Raw genomic sequence first — 21,381 nt, 5'->3', positions numbered from 1 at the left:
CGTACGTAATAATTAATTATATATATAGTACTAGTTACTAATACTAAGTACGTACGTTACTATAGTACGTTAGTTACTTATTAATTAAATTAATTATTATTATATATATATATATATATATATATATATATATATATATACATATATAAATACAGTCTCTTAAGATGTCTCTTATCTCTTAAGATGATAAACTAATCATCTTAAGACATTAATGTCTATTTCTACAAATGTAATTTAATTTTAAATTCTAAGAAATTCAAAGTTCTAAGAATTATTAAAAAATAAGAACAGACTATGAATATATATATATATATATCGCAAGAATAATATTATTAAAAAAATTTAGAATAAAATATTTTCAACATTGAATCCTTTTCTATTACAATCAATATAAACAAAGAGCCAATCGAGCTTATCGTTTGATAAAGAAATGTCAATTGGCTCTTTGTTTGTAAGTTTTTTTTAGTTTCATGGCTAGATTTGAACTTTAATAACTGTGATAGTTTTACTCACTAATAGCTTGTTGTCCACAGTCTTGACGACAATTTCTTCGGGCGTGTATTGTGAAACATCGAAACGCAGCTTCAGCATCTTATTGTCACCCTCGTCTTGGATGAGAGGACTATTGAGTCCATCCAGCCAGGCATGATCGTGCTGAGGACTTAGAGAACTGCTGTTCTGAGTGGACTGTTGCGTGGTGGTGCTGTAATTTAAAACAAAAGTCTCAATTATCATCGATGATCATTGCTTGTACGTCAAGTTTAAATGAGCAGTGAGATATCGGACACATGATGCGGTGATGAGTGATGTTGGATCTGTAGCCGTTAACGTAAAACCTGTGTTTGACTATACTATAGTTGGTGCGATAGTATGAAGCCTTACTTACGGTGTGTGACGATGCACAGACAAATCAAATAAATACACGCAGAGACTGACATATAAAATTGTGTGTGTTAAAATCAGTTAACGTTAAAAAGACTAGCATATTTTATATAACTATTTTCATTATCATCACGCACAGAAATAGATAAAAAAGATTGTTGATAATTTTGTATAATAAGAAAGTTATTTATTTAAAATGCTAATTGATAATTAATGTGCACGCTTTGCTCTTTCTAGCGTTAACTGATTGCATAAACTGGTGTTACTCTTGCACGCAGCACTATGATCTATGCAGAATAGGAAAACAAGGTTAAAAATCTATAAGGTATGAATCGTGTCAAGAGGATAATGATATCATCATCCCGAGTATACGTAGTCACAAAACGTGCAGACATTTATTTGTTCGTTGCACTCGCTTTGATGCGATTACAACTGCGTTAACTCTTTGTAGAAAGAAATTGTAACGCTGCGCTAATGCGCTGTAATAATAATGTTTTACGATTCAAGTTTCGTTATTATCTCCCAATACATTTATAACATAAATAATATTAATATATGTAAATTTTATATATGTTAACATAGATATAATAAATTTAAATTTCATTAAAATAATGATTCATTAACATTCAAGAAAATGACCGATGCAATTAAATCATCAATTTGGAATTTTTTTTGCTATAATCAGATCACGTAACAATCCGAAAACTCCTTTCTTGTTTAACGATATTATTTAAGCGTAAAATCATTAATCTATGTTATTCTTCAAGTTCATCCTACAAAGAGTTACAGACAAAAATAAACGAAAAAAAGTGCGAGCTAAATGTTTCGGCTAGGAAGTAACGTAAAGTGTGCGATCTAATTTACAACTACTCTTTCAAAACGAAGCGTCGATCTACTTGGTCCTCCAGCAAACTTTATAAATCTAATCGGGGATGTGCGCCTTTGTGACGCGTAACATCTTCCGATCCCATAGATCGTCCCTACATCAATCGATTCGTTTTCTCTGTGCGTTTTCTTTTTTTTTTCTTTTCTCTACGATAGAGCGTCACCTTTTGAAACTGTCGAATGCGGATCGCTTCGACGGAGCAGCAGGATCGACCTTGTCCCAACCATCCGTCTTCGAGGTCGTCGATGTGCGGTGCTCGCTGGTGCTCGTGTGGTGTCGACTTCATAGTTAGTCACGTGCCAATGCAGAGAGCCATTCGGTAGGCGAGACAGTAGTCGAGCGCAGGAAGAGGTATTGTTATTATTATATACGGTTTAACTCTGATGATTATGGAGTCGACTGAATTTAATGTTAACTCACGCAATTACTTGTCTTCGTGTCTTTCTCTGTTCTTTCTTGGCGGTACAGCTCGATTAATATCTGTCCTGCAGTTTCCTTAGATTGGGTTTCACCAGCGATTAACAGTTATTCGTCAGATCGTCTAAGATTTCTTCCGAGCTTCCTGATTTCACTAACGACAAATCACTCTTGCTTTGCTATCTTTGTTATCTTCATCAATAAACATCAGTTTTTTTACGGTGAATAAATAATCGAATCTATTTGGGAATCTATTAAAACTTTGATCATATAAATTCATGACTATGCCTATTTTTAATGTCGTAATAACAATTGTTCAACTGACGTATAACTGTTCAAAGTTTACTCGCCATTGATGAAAACCATTCTCGTTGGAATTACAATGTGCCGATACCCCGAATTTTCGATTGTTAATATTTGGCAAAGAAATACGACGAATTATATATAAAATCATACGTTATATTAATAGATTGATCAAGTATGTTTGTGATATTAAGAGCAATAAGTTTGCCAAGAAACAATGAGCGAATGACATTCCCAGCAAGATTTAATTGAAATTCTGATATTTTTAAAATTTATTATTTCCTTTATTTTTCTCTTTTTTGCTTTTCTCTTTTGCTATCTTATTTTTGCTAATTAAAAATATTACACAAAATATGACTCCTTAATGAATTGCAAAAAAGTAGGCTTACAAGTCTTATACTTTCATATTCATGAAACTTCGTAGAAAAATAAAAATAAATGAAAACAAACCATAGAACTTAGCGTCAAATTTTGACTGAATAAAAATCTCATCGCGTGTGTGTACTAGAGACTATACAACTAATGCCTATTATAAATCTAAAATATGCTGCCAAATCGCTTTAAAAAAAGGACAAAAAGCAGTAAGACAATCGACACACGTCAAACACGCAGCAAATTAATCGTAAAAAGGCTATATACAAATTATTCGTACAACTTAAAAAATTAATAAGCGCACTCGGCAAATACAATACGTATACGTGATAAATCTTATTGATTCTAAATTTATTTTTTTAAAAGAAAAGAAACACTTTGTTTGCGATAAAACGAATTTCTCGAACGGGTATCTGCCTTTGTCCCGGTGATCTTTTACCACGGAGATCGACGCTAATTACCGTTGATAATCGATGTTAAATTTATTAACGGTTCCCCAAAAGGACTCTGATCGATCGTAAACGTACTTACATGCAGAAGAACAAGCTTAACTCTGCTTCTAACTTCGCGTGAAATACCATCGAACTAAATATCACGATAACCGGAAGTGTCTTGCCTTGTCTTCGGAGAGGTCGTCGACCTACTACCACGTAGGATACTATAAATAGTACACGATTACGTCGTCGCAGCCATACTTGCAGCGAGGGTAATCGTGATTTCTCGAGTCACGTTTATTCGTGTTACCTTAAGTTCTTCCTCGCAAAATTAACTTTGATTTAACTAATTCTACTACACGCTATTTTCCAGCCTCATTTATCGCTTCTCGAAATTTACACAAGTTTTGAAAATAGATATTAAAATGTCTGCACCATAAATTTATAAGTTATATTTATAAGTTATATTATCGTAAATAGATAGTCATAGATTATTCTTTTGTAATTATTTATACAAATTTAAAAAGATGACTTGTTATACACAGATGATTTTGGGAAAATTAGCAAAATTTGAACAAAACTTTTGTAAATATCTTCTGAATATCTTTTGAAAAATTTCTCTGTTATTGTTGTGAATTTTATAAAGTTTTACAAGTCTAGATTTTTCTAATGAATTATCTTGCCATTTTAGAAGCAAAAATCAGATTTTATAAAAGATAAAATGCATGAATCTCTTCGATGAAAATTAATGTTCGGAAGAAGTGAGATCGTGTCTGACATTTATAAAGTTTTGTGATGGTCGAATAAATTGTTTGACAAAGTAAAATGATTCCAAGAACGAAATGTCACTATATCCCGTCACGCGATATAACGTGTTTGACAATAATAACGATTATTTTCCGCGTTTTATTTCCTTCGTGCGTATAGATATTGAACAAAGAGATGGCTGTCAATAAATTCCTATCAACTGTCGTGATTTTTCGACAAATCTATTATTGAGAATACAAATGCATCATACGATTTATATAATAATCTTTTATAAAGAACCGAGATATACATTACCATGAAATTCTGATTGAATCTAAGCTTGTAACATTTAAATACCACGAGACGTTCGCCAACGGGAAGTGCGAAAGGGTTCAAGTAAAGCCGTAGGAAAGCTGCGTGGGAAAGAATAGGAAAGAAACACGGTAGAGAACAATTATGCCAGACAAGAGAAAGGTCGGATCTCGTCTCATGAAATCGAGAGAGGTCGACCATAGTGCGCGAGCTCTTACAAAACCTGACTCGTCAGAGTGAAAAGGCCAAGCGAAACGCGAATCACGAAATAGTAAATTCTAATTTTAATCCATTACGTTATTTTGCATGCATTTCACACTATATGAATATATCTTTATCACATTGCATGAATACATGTCTTACATACTTTAATTGATAACAAAATTATAATTCAACAAAATTATAATTCAAGAAATAAGATGTGATTTCAATGGTATCATTAGATTTCTATATACGAGTGTTTAATGAGGTATTTTATTGAAAGAAAAAAGTTTCATTAAAAAATTATAATAAAAGTAAACATGAAGGGGTAGTGAAAATTTACTATATGACGCAAGAATAAATCAACAGTGTTTATCTAATCTATGCTTACTACTTGAAATCGTTGAAAATGATTGGTGTGACTTGTATCAGTCTCGAAATCTTGTATTAATACATAGCACAATTTCATATCAAGATATTAAATTTAATTACAGAAATTATAAATGAAAATCATGTTTTCTTCGTTTTTATTTGACGTGATAAAACAGAATAAAAATTTTTGTCTTATAACAATTAATAGAACAAGTTTAACTAAAATACTGACATATAATTTTGATATTGTTTTTATTATAAAAAATGTAAAAAGATGAATATTGTGCAAAATAATAAATGTCTTCGAAAAATTTAATTTCTAATGATTTGTTCGTTGAATGACAAAGAGTTTATTATCGTCATCGCAAGTCATATCTAGTTAACTAATTCTATCGAATAAGATAATCGGTACGACAAGCACGTTTCGACAGAATCATATTTAGCCATTTACGCGATGCCAATGGTCGGCTGGAAGTCAATGAATCGCTTAATTCACAGTCAGTTACACATCGCCGGCACATTGTATAACGGAAAGACCATGGTAGTACGATGAAACAAAAGAGCGCGTGTGTGAGAAAATGTGTGAGAGTAAGCGGAAAGTGAATCTCCTTTTAGCTCGCACGCATCATGTTGCGTTGCTCGAATCTTCGATCGCGATGTCTAGCCGACAGTATCAGCAAGTATACACCAGTTATCAGCAAAAGTTCAAGCATGAAGTTTAGCATAGTTTACCAAAGTCAATTAGTGAGCTATTATCCTGCCTCTATAATTTCCTGTTGCTGCTCGAATCTTGATGAATCGTTTATTCAAAGCTATCTGCTGCACGATATCGAATCCATAAAATTTTTCAAATCCATAAAATCTTGTGTTCGTTCTAAAGAAGCAAAATATTGCACGTGGTACAATTATTGATCTTCTGTCAAGAAATATAAACGTATTGCCAATTTCCTACTATAAAATAAGAAATTTGTGTATGTTGGAAGATAACTCGATAAATTTGCTTGCATTTATAGACTCGATGTAAAATCAGATATTTTAGTTTATTTAATAATTTTCATTATTTAATAACAAAAGATTACTGCGATGTACAATTATAAAATAATTTTGTTCTAAATGTAATATTTAGCTCCAAAGTATACGATTATTAACGAAATCCAATTCAAATAGTAATCAAGAATAAAAAGTTAGAATCCAAATAGATGCCTGAAGAGTCGATAACATTTGTATATCTTGCTGTCTATCTGTTACAGATGAGCTACAGTCTATACGTTAATAACATGTCCGCGTCAAAGACGCCACTCAACGTGATGTGCTATACGCGCTTGCCTATTTGCGGTAACCGTCCCTGAACATAAGAATTACGTCAGAAACACGTGATTATTCGAACTTTGTAATGGACCATATTCACCTCCCACGAATGATCCATCGAGTATGCATGATCGACACCGAGCACCTGCTTACCGCGACGCATAGATATTTATAAACGCTTCAGGCAGATTCTTTTATGCCAATTTTTTTATGTCAATGACGAGACACGGCATGTTTCTCAAAATGGATCTGGTTATGATTTATATAAGAAATTCTTAAGTCATATTACGAAAAGGAATGTTGATCGAAATGAATGGCTGTACATAAATCGACGAATTAAATATAATTAACCGGTTCAGGATGGGCGTACTATATATAGTAACTACTATATATAGTAACGAATATCTCTCTAAAATTATGTTAATAATTTTTAATGAATAAAATATTTTAATCAAGATTTTAGGAATTTAATGTGCGATACTCATTTCCATCATACTTGCAACTTTCGATGTTTTAAGATCGCGTTATACTCATTTAATAGAATTCGAAAAATTTTTTCTGTATCTATTGTTATTGTTGAGAAAAGATAAAAATTTTATTAAGTATAGGGCATTCAAAGTGTAAATCTCGCATAGCAGATCTCGATTATCTAATCCTTTACATCTGACAGCCACACTCTTAGAAATGTTCTTAAATTTCATTAAATTTAATATATTTTTCATAAATTTAATGTACACGTTCATTACATTTAAGTAATTACATTTAAGTAATTACTGTAATTTTCAGTTAAATCATTCATTACTTTTAATTTCATTCATAACCACGAGCTTCATTTACATGTAAAAGAAGTTCGTGGTTACATTTCTAACAGTGCAGATATTTTCCTTCCGATATTGAAAAAGATGCAACAAGATAAAAAAATCATCCAACAAGATAAAAAAATGTATTATATATATAGAAGTGAAAAAAATAGCAAACAAAAATCTACATTTGATGTAAGATAAAGGCTGTAATGTCAGGTTCTGTGTGACTGTTTTGAAATTTATTATACAAAAACAAAGTTTTAATACATGCATTGTTATTTAGTAAAATCGTCGAATTAAAAAAAAACTGTTTTGAAATGATTAAAAATAAACACATCTCTAATTGGATCGAAAAAATAGTATATAAAAAGAGTTTAATTAATTGCGTAGCAAAATGATCTTTTGCATGAGTAACTCGCCCGAATAATTAACCGATCTAAATAAACTGATGACGAATACGTTCGGACTTTGAGAATTCGCGCTGAACAACATACCGAAGCTTGATGACCGTTTTATGCGCGGGTGGATAAAAATCCTCGTTCGGGATCATCATGAATCCTTGACCGGTGGTGAGCGAGTCGATACCAACCAAGCACGCTTCGCTCTACAACGTAGACTGTGACGATGCGGTTGCCTCGACGATGTCGTAAAAATTACTGCGTAAATTCACTCGTCTAGGATCCCTGCAAGCTCCTCACCTTTCCTGCGCCACGATTTAGTGCTTGATTCCAGTGGGGACCATTCGCGATGGTACATCGCGATACAATGTCAAGGTTGCATTGACATTGTAATAACGTGGTATACCGCAAAAATATATATTTATATGAAGTGTCAAGTTTATTTCGAGTAAGTCTATGTAAGAAAACAACGTTAATTCAATGCAGCACGCTCGCGACGCGGCCGTTGCATTATGCATAAACAGCTCGTTCACTACAATGTAATTTCAATAAATACATTTTTTTTAATATTTGTCTACGTGGAAAGAATGTTTTTTTTTGCTGGAATATCTAAAAATTTAGTTAAACTGGGAAAAAAAATTGTCTAGTTGAAATCGGATCAATTAGAATTCTGGTTTTATCTCAACTAGAATTATAATAGGTTCAACCGGAAAATTTTGCATAGAAAAAACGGTTTTACTGAAGTAATTAAAAATTTAGCTGGATCTGAAAATAATTATGTTGAATCAAAATAATTACGTAGGAGGTTCAAGCATAACGATAATGATGCAAAAAGTTTTCTAGCAATCAATTTGAGCATCCCATCTAATAAAATTCTTTTCAGATATATATCTAGCTAAATTTGTGGTTCAACAAAATCATTTTTTCGTGATTCGTTCCTTTTCAATTAGAATTTCAATTAGAATTAATGCAATCTGCAGACTTTCTGTTTTTCTAGTATAGATACAAATCTGAAAATAATCATTGAATTATCAAAATAATTATTTGCTCAAGTATAATGATAATATTGATAATGCAAAGAGTTTTGACATTTTAGAACCTGTTGGATCCAATAAGATGGTCCAATAAAATTATTTATAAATCTGTGTATCTAGATTAAATTGTAGATATTTCAATAAAATCACTATTTCCAGATAGCAAACAGGCACGAGTACGATGACTGGGTTTATTTTAATCGGACAAAATCCCGGAATTTAACATTGTTCGTTCTTTTTCCGTGTTCCCATCTCGCTTCTTTCAACTAGTTTCGAATGACGACAATGCTGCAATTCAGAAGACGCGACCGTGTGCGTGCATCGGTGTGCCCATGCCGTCAAAAATGCAGTGAACGTGTTTCGTTGTGCGTTCAACGAGACGCATGTCATGTAATTGCGTAATAGACATCGTTTGTAATTCCGCGAGCGACACGTATATACAGTTTTCCCACATTTAAAATATTCCGAGCTTTACGTGAATGTTTCCGCTGTGATGAAACAAGCATTATTCAAACAAGTATTTGTTAAAATTCAGTACATTTTTCTCTCAGTGTAAATGATGCTTATTTAATTAAGCATCGAACATTGTTGTTATGGTAATTGAATGATTTCTATGACAAAGTTTCACATGACTACGAATGTACGCAAATTTCCAACACACACATTCCCCGAATCACGCTTCACGTTCGGGCGGTCGAGTCGCCAAAGGAGGCTCTTGGTCCGCGAGTGCAGTGACGGAATCTCTATAAATAGAAACTAAAATGCACGAAACGACTGTGTCGATGCAAAAATGCAATCTGCGAATCGTTGTGACGACCGAGTCACACTCCCCAATAAGCCTCATCTTTGCGATTTTTTTTGCGACGGCGCTGAGATGACGTTTCAATAAAGAAAAGCTATATATTTTTACGAAAGCTTATGTTCTGCAAATTTTTTATTTAACATGACATATGACGACATTAACACATTCTACAATAAGCCATTAGTAATAAATCAGAAATCAGAAACCAGAGAGAAATTAACTAATTGATAGTCAATTATTCTTCTCACATTCGATTGTAATTGATCAATTTCTAGCTTCTGACTTCTGATTTATTACTAATGGCTTATTATAGAATGTGTGTTAAGGTTACTGAAATTACCGTAAGATCGAAACGGTACACTCCGAGTGTCAGCAAGGCAGCAACGACGTAAATTAAAATCACATACATAAATGAACGATTTTAAATGGATATAAGATTGGCGCATTTAAAATTTTAAATTGATATAAAATCGATTCTAAGTTTCGGCAAAATAACAACAACGTAAATTAATCACGCAAATGAATGATTCTAAATTGATTAACATTAATTAACATTAGATTCTAAATTGATACAACATTAAATGATTTTGGCAAGACAACGATGCGACGACATAAATTAATCACACAAATGAGCGATTTTATGTCGAGTCTCTTAAAACGCGACGAGCTGTAAGTAATATGTTATCTATTTTTCTATGTCAGATTTTTATCCTTTTATTAATTTTTTTTTTGGTTGATTAATTTCTTTTTTACAATCTTTCGTGATCGATTTTATTGTATTTATACGTTATAACGACGCTTCTTATTCAGAAATCAATCTTGAATCACCGTCTTAAAATATTAAATTGCATCTGCATGATAACGTATACGATCGATCTATAGATTGCTAATCTCTCTAATCGCTCGATTATCGACCCGCGAGACGGAACTCGTAGTGTAAAATACTAACGATCGGTGAATCGTTATCACGCAAAAAGAAAATGCATTTTTTTCTCTGACATATCGCAAATTGATACGTGGATTTCCAACGACTGTTAATAATTGACTTTGATCGCGAGTAATTTCAATGCCGGACGTGCCGTATCAAATGAAACAGAATTCCTCTTTTAAACGAAATAAAATCTCTCTTAAAAGAGAGATGTAGGTATCAGAAATAAAACCTATCGCATATTGATACGATTGAGCGAAAATAAAAGAAAAACTTTAACGTGAGGATACGAAGGCCACTCTCGCAAGTTCTCTCTACCATTCTCTCGCGCGTCGCAACTACGACAAATCAGACAAATTAGATTCATTTGTCCGTACAAAAGGATCGATATCTTCAATGTCAACCACATTATTCGCGACCTACGTTTATTTCTATCGATCTTTCTCGCCGATGTACAGCGTGCACAGTAATTCCGTTAATGTGTAATTCCCTCGAGAGACGACCTCGAGACGTTAACACAATACGCAGATGCCGGTTCGTAAACATACTGTTCGTATCGTTACTGATGTAAGCAAGCGTTCGAATTATCGTTCACATTGGAAAGGAAAGCTTTTCGAAATCGATATATATAAGGTCTGCATAACGTACGGTGCTTGTTTTCCTACTGGAGATCGTTTGCGTTTTAGTAAATTACTGGAATTACACCACACGAAACGTAGAATTTCTAGCAATTTACCAAAAGCTATCCAGCAGGAAAACAAGTCTTGTGTATTGCAGGCTTAAAGCTGCGTTCCATAAAGCGCATGATGTATCATTAAGACTGTTCTTTTAGCTGAACTTCTGCAATATTTTTTCTTTTTTTTTCTAATGCAAGTGTGGAGAAAAAAGTGATTTCTATTAATTTTGATTAAAAATAAGTAAATGAGATAATCTAAACATCAAAAAGATATAACAAAAATGTTTCCTAGATTAATGAATTTCATTTTATTTTTGAAAAATAAGAGTTTAATGGACATTAGAAACATGACATTAGAAACGGCGTTAATTGTATAATATTTTTCATCAGTAAGATTAATGTCTTTAATTCCGTACTGAATAAAATTTAAATGTATAAACCAGTTATTAAAGAATCTTATATAGCAGTTACAAAGCTGCTTTTTCTGTTGAATGCAGTCATTTTATATGTTGTTCACTGCATGTTAAATGAAGTTTTTTAGCTAAATTTCTTATTTGTGTGGGTTTGTGTTTGTTGTTTGTGTATATGTTTTGTGCGCAGTTCATTTTTTCTCTTTTTCTGTCTAAACGTGGAAAGAGAAAGAGAAAAGATGAACTGTGCTAGAAATTTAGCTAAAAAAAAACAGGCCAAAGATAAAATTAATACATCATGCGCATTATATACATAGGAAAATATCATATTCTACATTGAGGAAAAAATACTTAAAAATTCATTTGGAAAACTTTATTTCACAGAAATAAATATTTATTTAAATACGGCGAAATAAAATTTTATTCTTAGTAAATAAACCATTTATTTCATTTTTTTTAATAATTAATGAAATATATTTTACAGAAATGAGATATTTCATAGAAATAAATATATATTTCGTTATTACAATCAAATTTGTTCATAACTATCCTAATAACACACTTTATTCGGAATATCCTGAAGATGTCCTTAGGAGGTGCAAAGGACGTACGGACATCCTTTGAATGTCCTCAGGATGTCCTTTGGAGGTCTATGTTAGGATAATAAATATCTAAGAAAACATCGTAAATAACATTTGCTTCGCAATACTTTGACATTTTTCTCTCTTTTTATTACTAAAAAAATAATTACTCCATTAATTTTTTTTCTTTTCAAATCATCTTCACCAAAGAATATTTTCTTCATAATAAATAATCTTAAAATGTACTTATTACAAATATTAGAAAAATTCATTATTATGTATATTCAAAACAAGAATTTATTTTCTTTTAAAAAAATATTACAAAATTGATTGAAAAAACTTTAATAAGCAACAACAAAATATATTTCAAAATATATTTTGAAGAATAAATGTGTGATGAACTTATGATAAATATGAACATTATTGGAATATATGAACTTTTGAAATAAGTAATTGTTACTCGGGTACAATATATATTTTCCTGTGCGTTTTATGGAATGTAGTGAGAAAGGCGCGTATACACGAATTTATGCGCAGAGAGACGCGCGAGAGGGAGAACATAATCGGTGCGTCCTGAAAGGTTAAGCATCTCGCGAGAGAGGGAGAGAGAGAGAGAGAGAGAGAGAGAGAGAGAGAGAGAGAGAGAGAGAATAGTAATACGGAGTAGTCACTTGACATACCTGGTAGTGCTCTTGAAGAAGTTGTTGCTCTCACGATTCATCAGCTCGCTGCGGAACCGCGACATCTCGTCCTCCATCTTCCTCATCTCGGCGTCGAAGCGCTCGCGTATGTTGGAGAACTCGGTGTCGATCACGCTGAAGTCACCGAGTTTGATGGGAATGTTGCGCTTGATACCACTGTCGGCCATGTTTTTTTTCCCCAGGAAGCACTTTCGTGTCTCTTGTCACTGTAATCACTTGACGAAGACTCGCGCTGCGTCAGATACGATTCGATCGCGAATATGGGTAACCGGTACTTGAATACTCTGTAACTCGGCACGTGTCACGTCCCGTGTCTCGTTCCTGTCTGAGGAATGAGCGCGGCTCGCCGGCGGCCGTTTAAATACCCGGCGACGCCGGCGAGGCCGCTTGTGGGTGTTCGGTTTTGTTCGGCTGCGCTCGGCTCACTTCGTCACCACGCGCACGCGGCCGTTCGCCGCTCGGTCGGTTGTGAAACCGCCGCGGGCGAACGCTCGCGAAATTTGACATGCACCGATCACGGCCCTAAATTTAATTAGACATTAATCGCTAAATGGCAGGAGCGTCGTTAGTTAAAAGTTGACGGACATGAAATGGCGAAGCGTCCGTCACCGCCTACTTCCTGCGCGGATCGATGGAAAAGCGCGATCTATTTACTGTTTACGGACGCCGCTACTTTTTATAAAAATTTTACGTAATTTTTCACGATAGAATCTTAATAGCATACTTTATTCGAAGGACGTTCTGGCGAATGTTCTTAGGACATGTGGATAATCTCTGAATATTCTTTAGAATGTCTCTTGAAGATCTGTGCTATTAAAGGAAGATTGCTCCGATTTTAGATGTCATTGTTTAAAATTTTCAAACATTTAGTTAATGATCGTTTATGTGAGTATATTATACGTATATTAATTATGTACTCTCTGATATTTTTAAGGAGGGAAGAGAAAGATGAAAAAACATGCTAAATATTGATTAAATAGGACTTGACGGCTAACAAATTTAAGAGTATTAAACGTAATTTTTCTTGATAGAAAATTGCTTCATTTTTTTAGATATTATTGTTTAAAATAAGTTTGAGATATTTCATGTATTCATAGTTGTTTATGTGAATATAATAATGATAGATACGCTGATATTTTTAAGAATAGAAAGATGAAAAAATGTATTAGATATTGTTACTTTGAATAAACTAAACAAGTATAATAAATTAACAATTGACAAATTAAATTCAGCATAATTTTCTATACAGAAGATTGCTCCGTTTCTTAGATATTACTACTTCAAAAAGTAATTTTGAGATATTTAGTTGACATATTCATGATCGTTTATGTGAGTATATCAATGATATATTAATTGTAAATCCACTCTGATATTTTTTTTAAAAAGAGAAAAAACGGCGAAAAACGTTCTAAATATTGATACTTTGAGTAAACTAGATCTGACGACTGACAAATTTAAGAGAATTGACTTCCTTCCCGTCGAGAAAATCCTCATTGAAACTAGTGTGTGTTGATTTTCTGATACCCTGAGGGTGGACTTATTTTCGTATTAAAACAAATAATACGTCACGCAAAAATGTGGTCTCGCTCTTAGAATTTGTTCATATAAAGACCGCGCGTAGGCGAAAACGACACAAAACGAATCATCATTTCCCGCGCAACACAGCGTGACTAATAAACTCGCGCAATCGTTTCCTTATAAATGACCCCCGCGAAAGAACAATCTCGTAAATTCCACGAGTCTCGATAGAATTATTCGTATCTATTTATGGCTGATATAAGAAGGATGAAAATAAAGTGATCACAATATATGTAAAAATAAATTTTTATTTTATGCAGTGATTCCTAGTTCCTACAATTCTTCCGACAAAATTTTAATATTTAAGACTTACTTTTAAATATTTCGTTTTAAAACACTTTCATAAACAAAAATGAACGTTCATGTCAGTAAACATAAACTGAAAACAAAAGGGATCGAGATGATGTAAGAGCTTTTAACGATTAGATGCAATGGCGAATAAAATTTTTACGGTGCTGATCGTTTCATTAGACTGAATTAAAAGGTCGATAAGACATCGTTTAATTGCGGTGATCCATCCATGAAGATTGCAATCGTCATCAATGAAGATTTTAATTGAAAGACATTAACCTAATTTAGAAGACAGAGATCTATTTTTTAATTTTACAACTTTTCTTTAAGTAAAATAAAATTTATAATTTATATTTCATTGTATTTTTTTCTTCAAAATATAACACTGTTTCAGCGCCATTATAATGGCTTTCCTATTCTGTAGATCATAGAAAGAATGATTTTGTTAAAATATTTAAAAATTTAGCTAGACACAGATCTGAAAATAAACTTTGTTGGGCTATTAAAATAACTACGTGAAACGCTCAAAGCTATTACATGTTGGAATGTCAAAACTTGTTGCAGTATTACTCATCATGTTTGAACTTTTTACATAATTATTTTGATAGTCTAACAAAATTATTTTCAAATCTATATCTATATATAGCCAATTTTAGATATTTCAATAAAATTGTTCTTTCCTGTAAAGATTAAAATAATTTTACATCTTTAACATTAAAACTTTCCCGAGAGTGTTAAAATTTTTAAGTAAAATTATATGTCAGTTTATAAATTGAAGATATTGATTGTTAGTATTGCCACGTGTAATATAGGCATAGATATCTGAACAACAACTTCAAAAATCGTGAATCAAATTGATGAAACTGCGATCAGTATATAGAAAATATGGATTCTTAACATCAACAATGGTCGATTGGAAATTCTTCCTGCATTGCGTCTATCGAAAATTGGCAATCACTCCGAGGCGCGTCATCGAGCCGGGAATATTAAAAAAGACTATATGCGTCGTCACGAAAGAATTCTTTTACGGTATTGAAACCGAGTTTCGCGATGAGTGACGCCGACGCTATTTCGGCGCCTCGTATCGTCACGAACTGCGTTCTCGGGTCTGAATGGAACAGTAACGTCACTATACACCCCCGTATTCGTCTATACACAACACATTCGACATATACAGTTCTTTGCCGGTCTCCGGCAAAATACATATACGCTTATGTGAATTAACCTCGCCAAAAAGTCTTTTCACGTCGAACTAAGTAAATAAATCAAAGGAAGGAACGGAAGACAATCACAGATACTGATTTTTGGTGAACTGAAGGAAACTTAGGATTGTACAATGAGAGTAAAATATATCAATAAATGTATACAAAATATTACAAAGCGGCCAATGACGTTCTTCGAAGTAATGTAGCTTACGACGAAATTTTTAGACTGAATTTCTTCATCTACCCTTTTATACACGTTTCTCTTGAGAAGATGATTTTCGTGACAACTCTACACAAGGATTTAATAAAGGTTTCTTTGATCTATCTCACGTATCTAGTAATAAAAGAGAGAAATAAAAAATGCTGATCTCGACTAACGAGATCATCGAGGTTGATGCTAAAGTGTGTCAATGTCGTCGCTCTTATATCTCCAGGTGAGATTCTTTACGAGGCGACGGACTTCCTCTCTTATTTTTAAAACGTCGACGAAAGCAGACAGTTGCCATCGATGTGAGAGGAAAGGAAACTTGACTGGTGTGACGTCACCTCCATGAGACTTACGTCGATCGATAAAAGGCGTCACAGGTTCCTAATATGGATCGAAAATAAGATTGTCGTGCATAATAACCTTCTTGATCGATCTTTCCCATAATTGCGCAAGATTTCGCTACGAAGAATGTCATGATACGTCTTTAAGATGTCTTAATGTTAATGACGTCATTGTTTTAATTAATAACGAATTCAGTTGAACGAAAGAAAAGATTGAATATGACATAACATTTTTAATTGATTGTAGCAGCCAATTTTTGGTTGCGTTAGCCTATCGAAATTCTATACTGACATTGCGGATAAGCTAACAACAACCAAAAATTGGCTGTTGCAGCCAATTAAAATTGCTATGCCATATTTGCCACCTAATTTGCTGCAGCAACTAATTTTTTCTTTCAGTGTAAAAATGCACAATAATGCATATTAAAGTCGTACACTGATTTAATTTTTGTTTTAAGAGTATGAATAATGATAAGTAATGATGTATCGTTTTATTCTACTTCGATATTCGATAAACGACAAGGAAAAAAACATTGGTACATTATCATGCGTGAAACGGAGTGCACTCGCAATGTATGCATCCTATTTTAATTCATATATTTATTATTATAGGATGAAGATGTTACGAGTGATCGATCAATTCGTTATCCTCGACATTGAATCACGAAAGGGTGATCGACGGTCGAAGGAATCGAACGACGAATGCCTTCGAACGAATCTGGCTTCAGATTCTATGCTCGTCTCGAATTTTGTCAGCTAATAATAGCCCGGTAGAGCGCATACCGTTGAGCTACTATCTTTTCGGCGACGTCAGTTTGCTTGTTTTCCTCGTCTACGTACCGAGCTATGAATAATTGTCCAATCTCTTGCAAACGCAAGCTGACGTCGGGAAACATGAGATACATAATGAAGAAACGACGCGGATGTCGCGAATTATTGAGAATTTTTGTTAAAACATTAGGCATTCAAGAGTATGTACATGAAAAGTACGATTTTGCTGAAATTGAATTTAAAAATTTATAGCTAAATATATAATATTTTGCTAAATTTAAAGATGTACTATTTTGCTAAATTTTTAGATATAGATATTTGAAAATATAATTTTGAACTATTAAAATAATTACGTAGGACTCTCAATTCTTGGTTATTAGAATGTCAAAACTTTTTACGTTAGTCATCATGCTTGAATTTTCTACAGAATTATTTTGATGGTCCAACAAAATTATTTTCAGATCTGTACTCACTAAAACTTTTAGAGTGATTCTCACTCCGAAGAGTTTAGAGTGAAATCTCAGGATAGGATCACAATATCTTGCATAACGCATAAGGCATAAATGCATAATGAATTTTCTACAATAAGCTATTACCTAAGCTTTATGTCCTAAGCCATAAGAAATTGATTGATCATAGTCGATTATTCTCACATTCGGCTGTGATTGATCAATTTTTATGGCTTAAAGACATAAACTTATATAATGGCTTATTGATAAAAAGCCAATAAGAAAATGAGCCAAGTCCTTCATTAATTTCCTTTCCATAAAATAAAAGACTGATTGGTTGATTTTTTACGTTTTTTTGCATTCTACATTACGCAAAGATCTGCGCTCTGGACTTCACGCTTAAAGATTGAAAACTGAGATACTCTTTTTCAAGAATTTTCACTCTTCAGAGTGAAGTTCCACTCCAAAGAATTTAAAGAGTATCTAATTTAAATATTTAGATATATTTCAACAAAATCGTTTTTTCCGTGTATGAATTCCATTCCTTTTAATGCAGATCCCTCTGCAAGGAATGCAATATGTATTAGCAATATATATTAGCACGAAATTGTGTAAGACAATCTTATCGTTAATGAAACGAATTGTTGGACGACACGCGCATAGCGATCGTGTTGCCATTCTGCAGCTTCCGATCTAACGCTGATCGGTCATCAAGTCTATAAATTAACATGGTCAATTATCCAATGTCACCGTCATGAATAAACTCATACGTAACGCGGTGACAGGTAATGTGACAGAAATCGTGAATAAAGAATTGTAGCGCTCTCTCGCAAGTAATTCCCACAAATTCCCACGAAGTTACTGTCGTCATTCATTTTTGCAATATATAATTTAACATTTTTTTTCTTTTGTAATGGCTGGATAAATATATATGTATTAATAAATAAAAAATATCTAATAAAAATTGCGCGATTCTTTCGAATATACATCATATATATTAGAATACATAATTCATATACTCTGTATTATATTTTACGTACATTTATAATATATATTTTTATATATTTTATAATTTTGATATAATGTGTATTTCTAAATATTTTTTATTTGTAATAATATAATTTGTTTATTTCGTGCTCGCGTATATAATAATGTGTTGTATTAAATCATGTTTAAAATGCGTATCCTAAATTTTTAAACACGTACTGACAACAAAACGTTTCAAATAAAACCTGATTATATTTTTGTCTTTTTTTTTCAAATCATTTTTACCATCCGTTTTGATTGCTTTTTATTCTAGTTACAACATTTTGCCGCGAGAGGCATTAGTGTACAGCTGATTTTTCACCTGAAATCTGAAACTGATCACCAAAGATTGGGAAACACGTGATTACATCGTTACGTTACATGTATTATGTCAACCAATATCGATCATGAGAAACAACGCGAGAAATGTGAAAGATAAAGGTCGAATTAATAAAGGTGATATTGATGATAAGCATCGGGAGAAGAAATTCGACAAAAAGAAGTACAGATTACAGAAGTATAGCAACAAGTATAAAAGTATGTGTACGATGTACGCCACGAATAGGTTAAGTTTATTGTTTATTTAAAATTTGCTTCCTTGTATTAGTTAATCAATGGGAAGAGAGGAGGAAGAAGGCTGTGTTACGAGAATATTATAAAGAACTTAAGAAAGATCAGCAGAATTCCGCGGGAACGTCGTCAAATTTAAGTAATACATCCAAAAATACGAATGAGACTAGGTATGTAAAGTACTTGAAACCTATTCAGAATCTACAATTTGAAATCTAATATTGATCAATTTATTCACGTATGTAAACAGCAAATTGAAGAAGAACAGTGCTTTCTTCAAAGCTAAACGGGAATATCGGCGAAAGCAGGAAGAAAAAAAGAACAGGCTAGAGAATGCCATTCGTGTAAAAACAGAACGAGAGGAAGCCCTGAAGAAGTATAGGGAGAAGAAATTGCAGAATTACAAGGTGTTATCAAAGAAGACGAAGAAGGGGCAGCCTGTCATGAAGGGCAGGATAGAAATGTTGCTGGAAAAAATACAGCAAATAACGTAATGTACAATCGTCTCTTTATCTTCGCTTTAGACTGATTCAGGATTTGGTCAAAGTTTTACTACAAATTCTTTGAAGAGCTTTTGACCAATTATAAAGAGTATTTCGAAACAGCATTTGTTGACTATACTCTTAATCATACCATTGCACAATGGAGCATTAGAGAAATAGTAAAATGTTTTCAATTTATATATTGTATGTTACACAATGTATTGGATGTTCCAACAGTAACACATGTTCTTCAAATTTCATTAAATTTTTGTCATACGAGATTGCTTCTATATATTTGTACTTTATCTTTTATATAACTGTATCATTTATAAAATAGAATGACAATTTCGTGTGCAATTACTCATTAAATTATAACGAAGTAAATAGAAATGAAGTAAAATAAATAGAATTATTAAAAAATTATTTAATTCCTTGTCTTATTTAATTCTCAAAATGATAACATCATTTACTGATCATAATACTTTTACAAAATAAGTTGCAATTCCGAATTGAATATATCTAAAGTGAAAAAGTATTCATTTAATTCATAATTGATTCTTATATATATATCTTTATTCTTACAATAAGATATTATCTAAGCTTTAAGTCTTAAGTCATAAGAAATTGATCAGTCAAATGTGAGAAAATATAATTGATCAATTTCTTGTCATTAAAAATTTAAAGATTATGTAATGGCTCATCGTAGAAAGCTCATGAAACTGTCTTAAAAAATATCATAATAACAGCATCTTAGACATCGTTTAAGATGGACTTAAAATAAGAATCAATGAATATCTATGATATTTGGCCAAATCAATCGATTATTCCTATCAATGCGGCAATCCTCCGCGTTCGATCGCGGTAACCTTTCGCATTCAATCACCCGAGGCTACGGACGAAGCGAAGAAACTAGAAGAAACCGTGGGCTTGAACCAGCGTGCCCTTTCGCGGCGATCAATCGCGGGTGACCGCCTTGGCGGTTCGAAATACGAAATTCCACGCGCCAGCATGGATCGCGCGTGCGCGCTGGCATTTTGACGGGCGGCCGTCGCTCGTCGGACGACACAGGCTAGTCGACGGTTGCAAATGGCGACAGCCACGAAGTCTTTGGCACGGGCTCGCGACTAGTTCCACGCCTACCGTGCGCCCCGCGAGCGAGCTGTGCGCCGAACGTAGCCCCAGCGCCCAGAGATCGGTACGTAGTCTAAGTGAACCCGGCGACGTCGCGGGTCGCGACTCCCCTCCCGGCCGCGGCGAGAGGACTCGCGGCAACTCGCGGCGCCCTTGGAATCCCGGCGGATCCTCCGCGCGCACGACTCGAGGAAGGTATTCATATCGTTTCTTCTTCCTCCGAGATGGTTCTTCCTTTCCTCGATCGATATGTCGTCGCGCGATCGTCTGCCTTCCCGGATCCGTCCCCCGTCGATTCCGACGGTCGCGTACGTGTCTCCCCCTCCCCGCTCCTCATCTCTTCCCCTCGTTAGCCGGGACGGATCTCCGGGTGCCGCATCGCTGTCAAGAATCACGTCAGAATTCGCGGTGCAAAACCGCGTCGCCGGCTCTGATCACTCGACGAATTTAATAATCGTGAATACGACGATTTTAATCGCGTCTCTTCCGAGCGGCTTCGACGGCTGAACTTTATATTCCGGAGCTCCACTCGACGCCACATACGATACTCCGTTTCCCCGATTAGCACGCTCAGAGAGAGAGAGAGAGAGAGAGAGAGAGAGAGAGAGAGAGAGAGAGAGAGAGAGAGAGAGAGAGAGTAGTAGTAGTAGTAGTAGTAGTAGTAGTAGTAGTAGAGTACGACGCGACGTCGTCGTCGTCGTCGTCGTCGTCGTCGTCGTACGTACGTACGTACGTAACGTAACGTAACGTAACTAACGATAC

At 33.9% G+C, this 21,381-nt stretch overlaps 2 protein-coding genes across 2 annotated transcripts in view; one reads left to right on the top strand and one right to left on the bottom strand.

Annotated features, from left to right (window-relative positions):
• The window catches only part of LOC105625098 (alpha-crystallin B chain), a 22,469-nt gene extending 9,735 nt beyond the window's left edge, over positions 1-12,734 (bottom strand). The window contains exons 1-3 of the mRNA XM_012206443.1: positions 12,547-12,734; positions 1,932-2,048; positions 514-703 (exon numbers count right to left, since the gene is read on the bottom strand). Of these exons, the coding sequence (XP_012061833.1) occupies positions 514-703; positions 1,932-2,048; positions 12,547-12,734 (495 nt within the window). The remainder of the gene's footprint in view (positions 1-513; positions 704-1,931; positions 2,049-12,546) is intronic.
• Positions 12,735-18,843: 6,109 nt separating this feature from the next.
• Positions 18,844-19,500, top strand: LOC105625087 (thyroid transcription factor 1-associated protein 26 homolog). The gene is made up of 3 exons (XM_012206432.1): positions 18,844-18,973; positions 19,044-19,176; positions 19,257-19,500. The coding sequence occupies exons 1-3, from the start codon at positions 18,844-18,846 to the stop codon at positions 19,498-19,500; spliced, it is 507 nt and encodes a 168-aa protein (XP_012061822.1).
• The last annotated feature ends 1,881 nt before the right edge of the window (positions 19,501-21,381 follow it).

This window comes from Atta cephalotes, assembly GCF_000143395.1.
Source record: "Atta cephalotes unplaced genomic scaffold scaffold00003, whole genome shotgun sequence".
In the NCBI taxonomy this organism is placed as follows: Eukaryota; Metazoa; Arthropoda; class Insecta; order Hymenoptera; family Formicidae; genus Atta; species Atta cephalotes.
Note: the sequence above shows the minus strand (reverse complement) of the source record. Positions and strands in the feature narration are given on the sequence as shown.

Excerpts from the sequence above, each read along its gene's own strand:
- LOC105625087 (XM_012206432.1), top strand. The coding sequence starts at position 18,844 with ATGAGAAACAACGCGAGAAATGTGAAAGATAAAGGTCGAATTAATAAA. Across the intron at positions 18,974-19,043 it reads GTATAGCAACAAGTATAAAA|TTAATCAATGGGAAGAGAGG; the intron begins GTATGTGTACGA and ends TCCTTGTATTAG. Across the intron at positions 19,177-19,256 it reads AAAAATACGAATGAGACTAG|CAAATTGAAGAAGAACAGTG; the intron begins GTATGTAAAGTA and ends GTATGTAAACAG.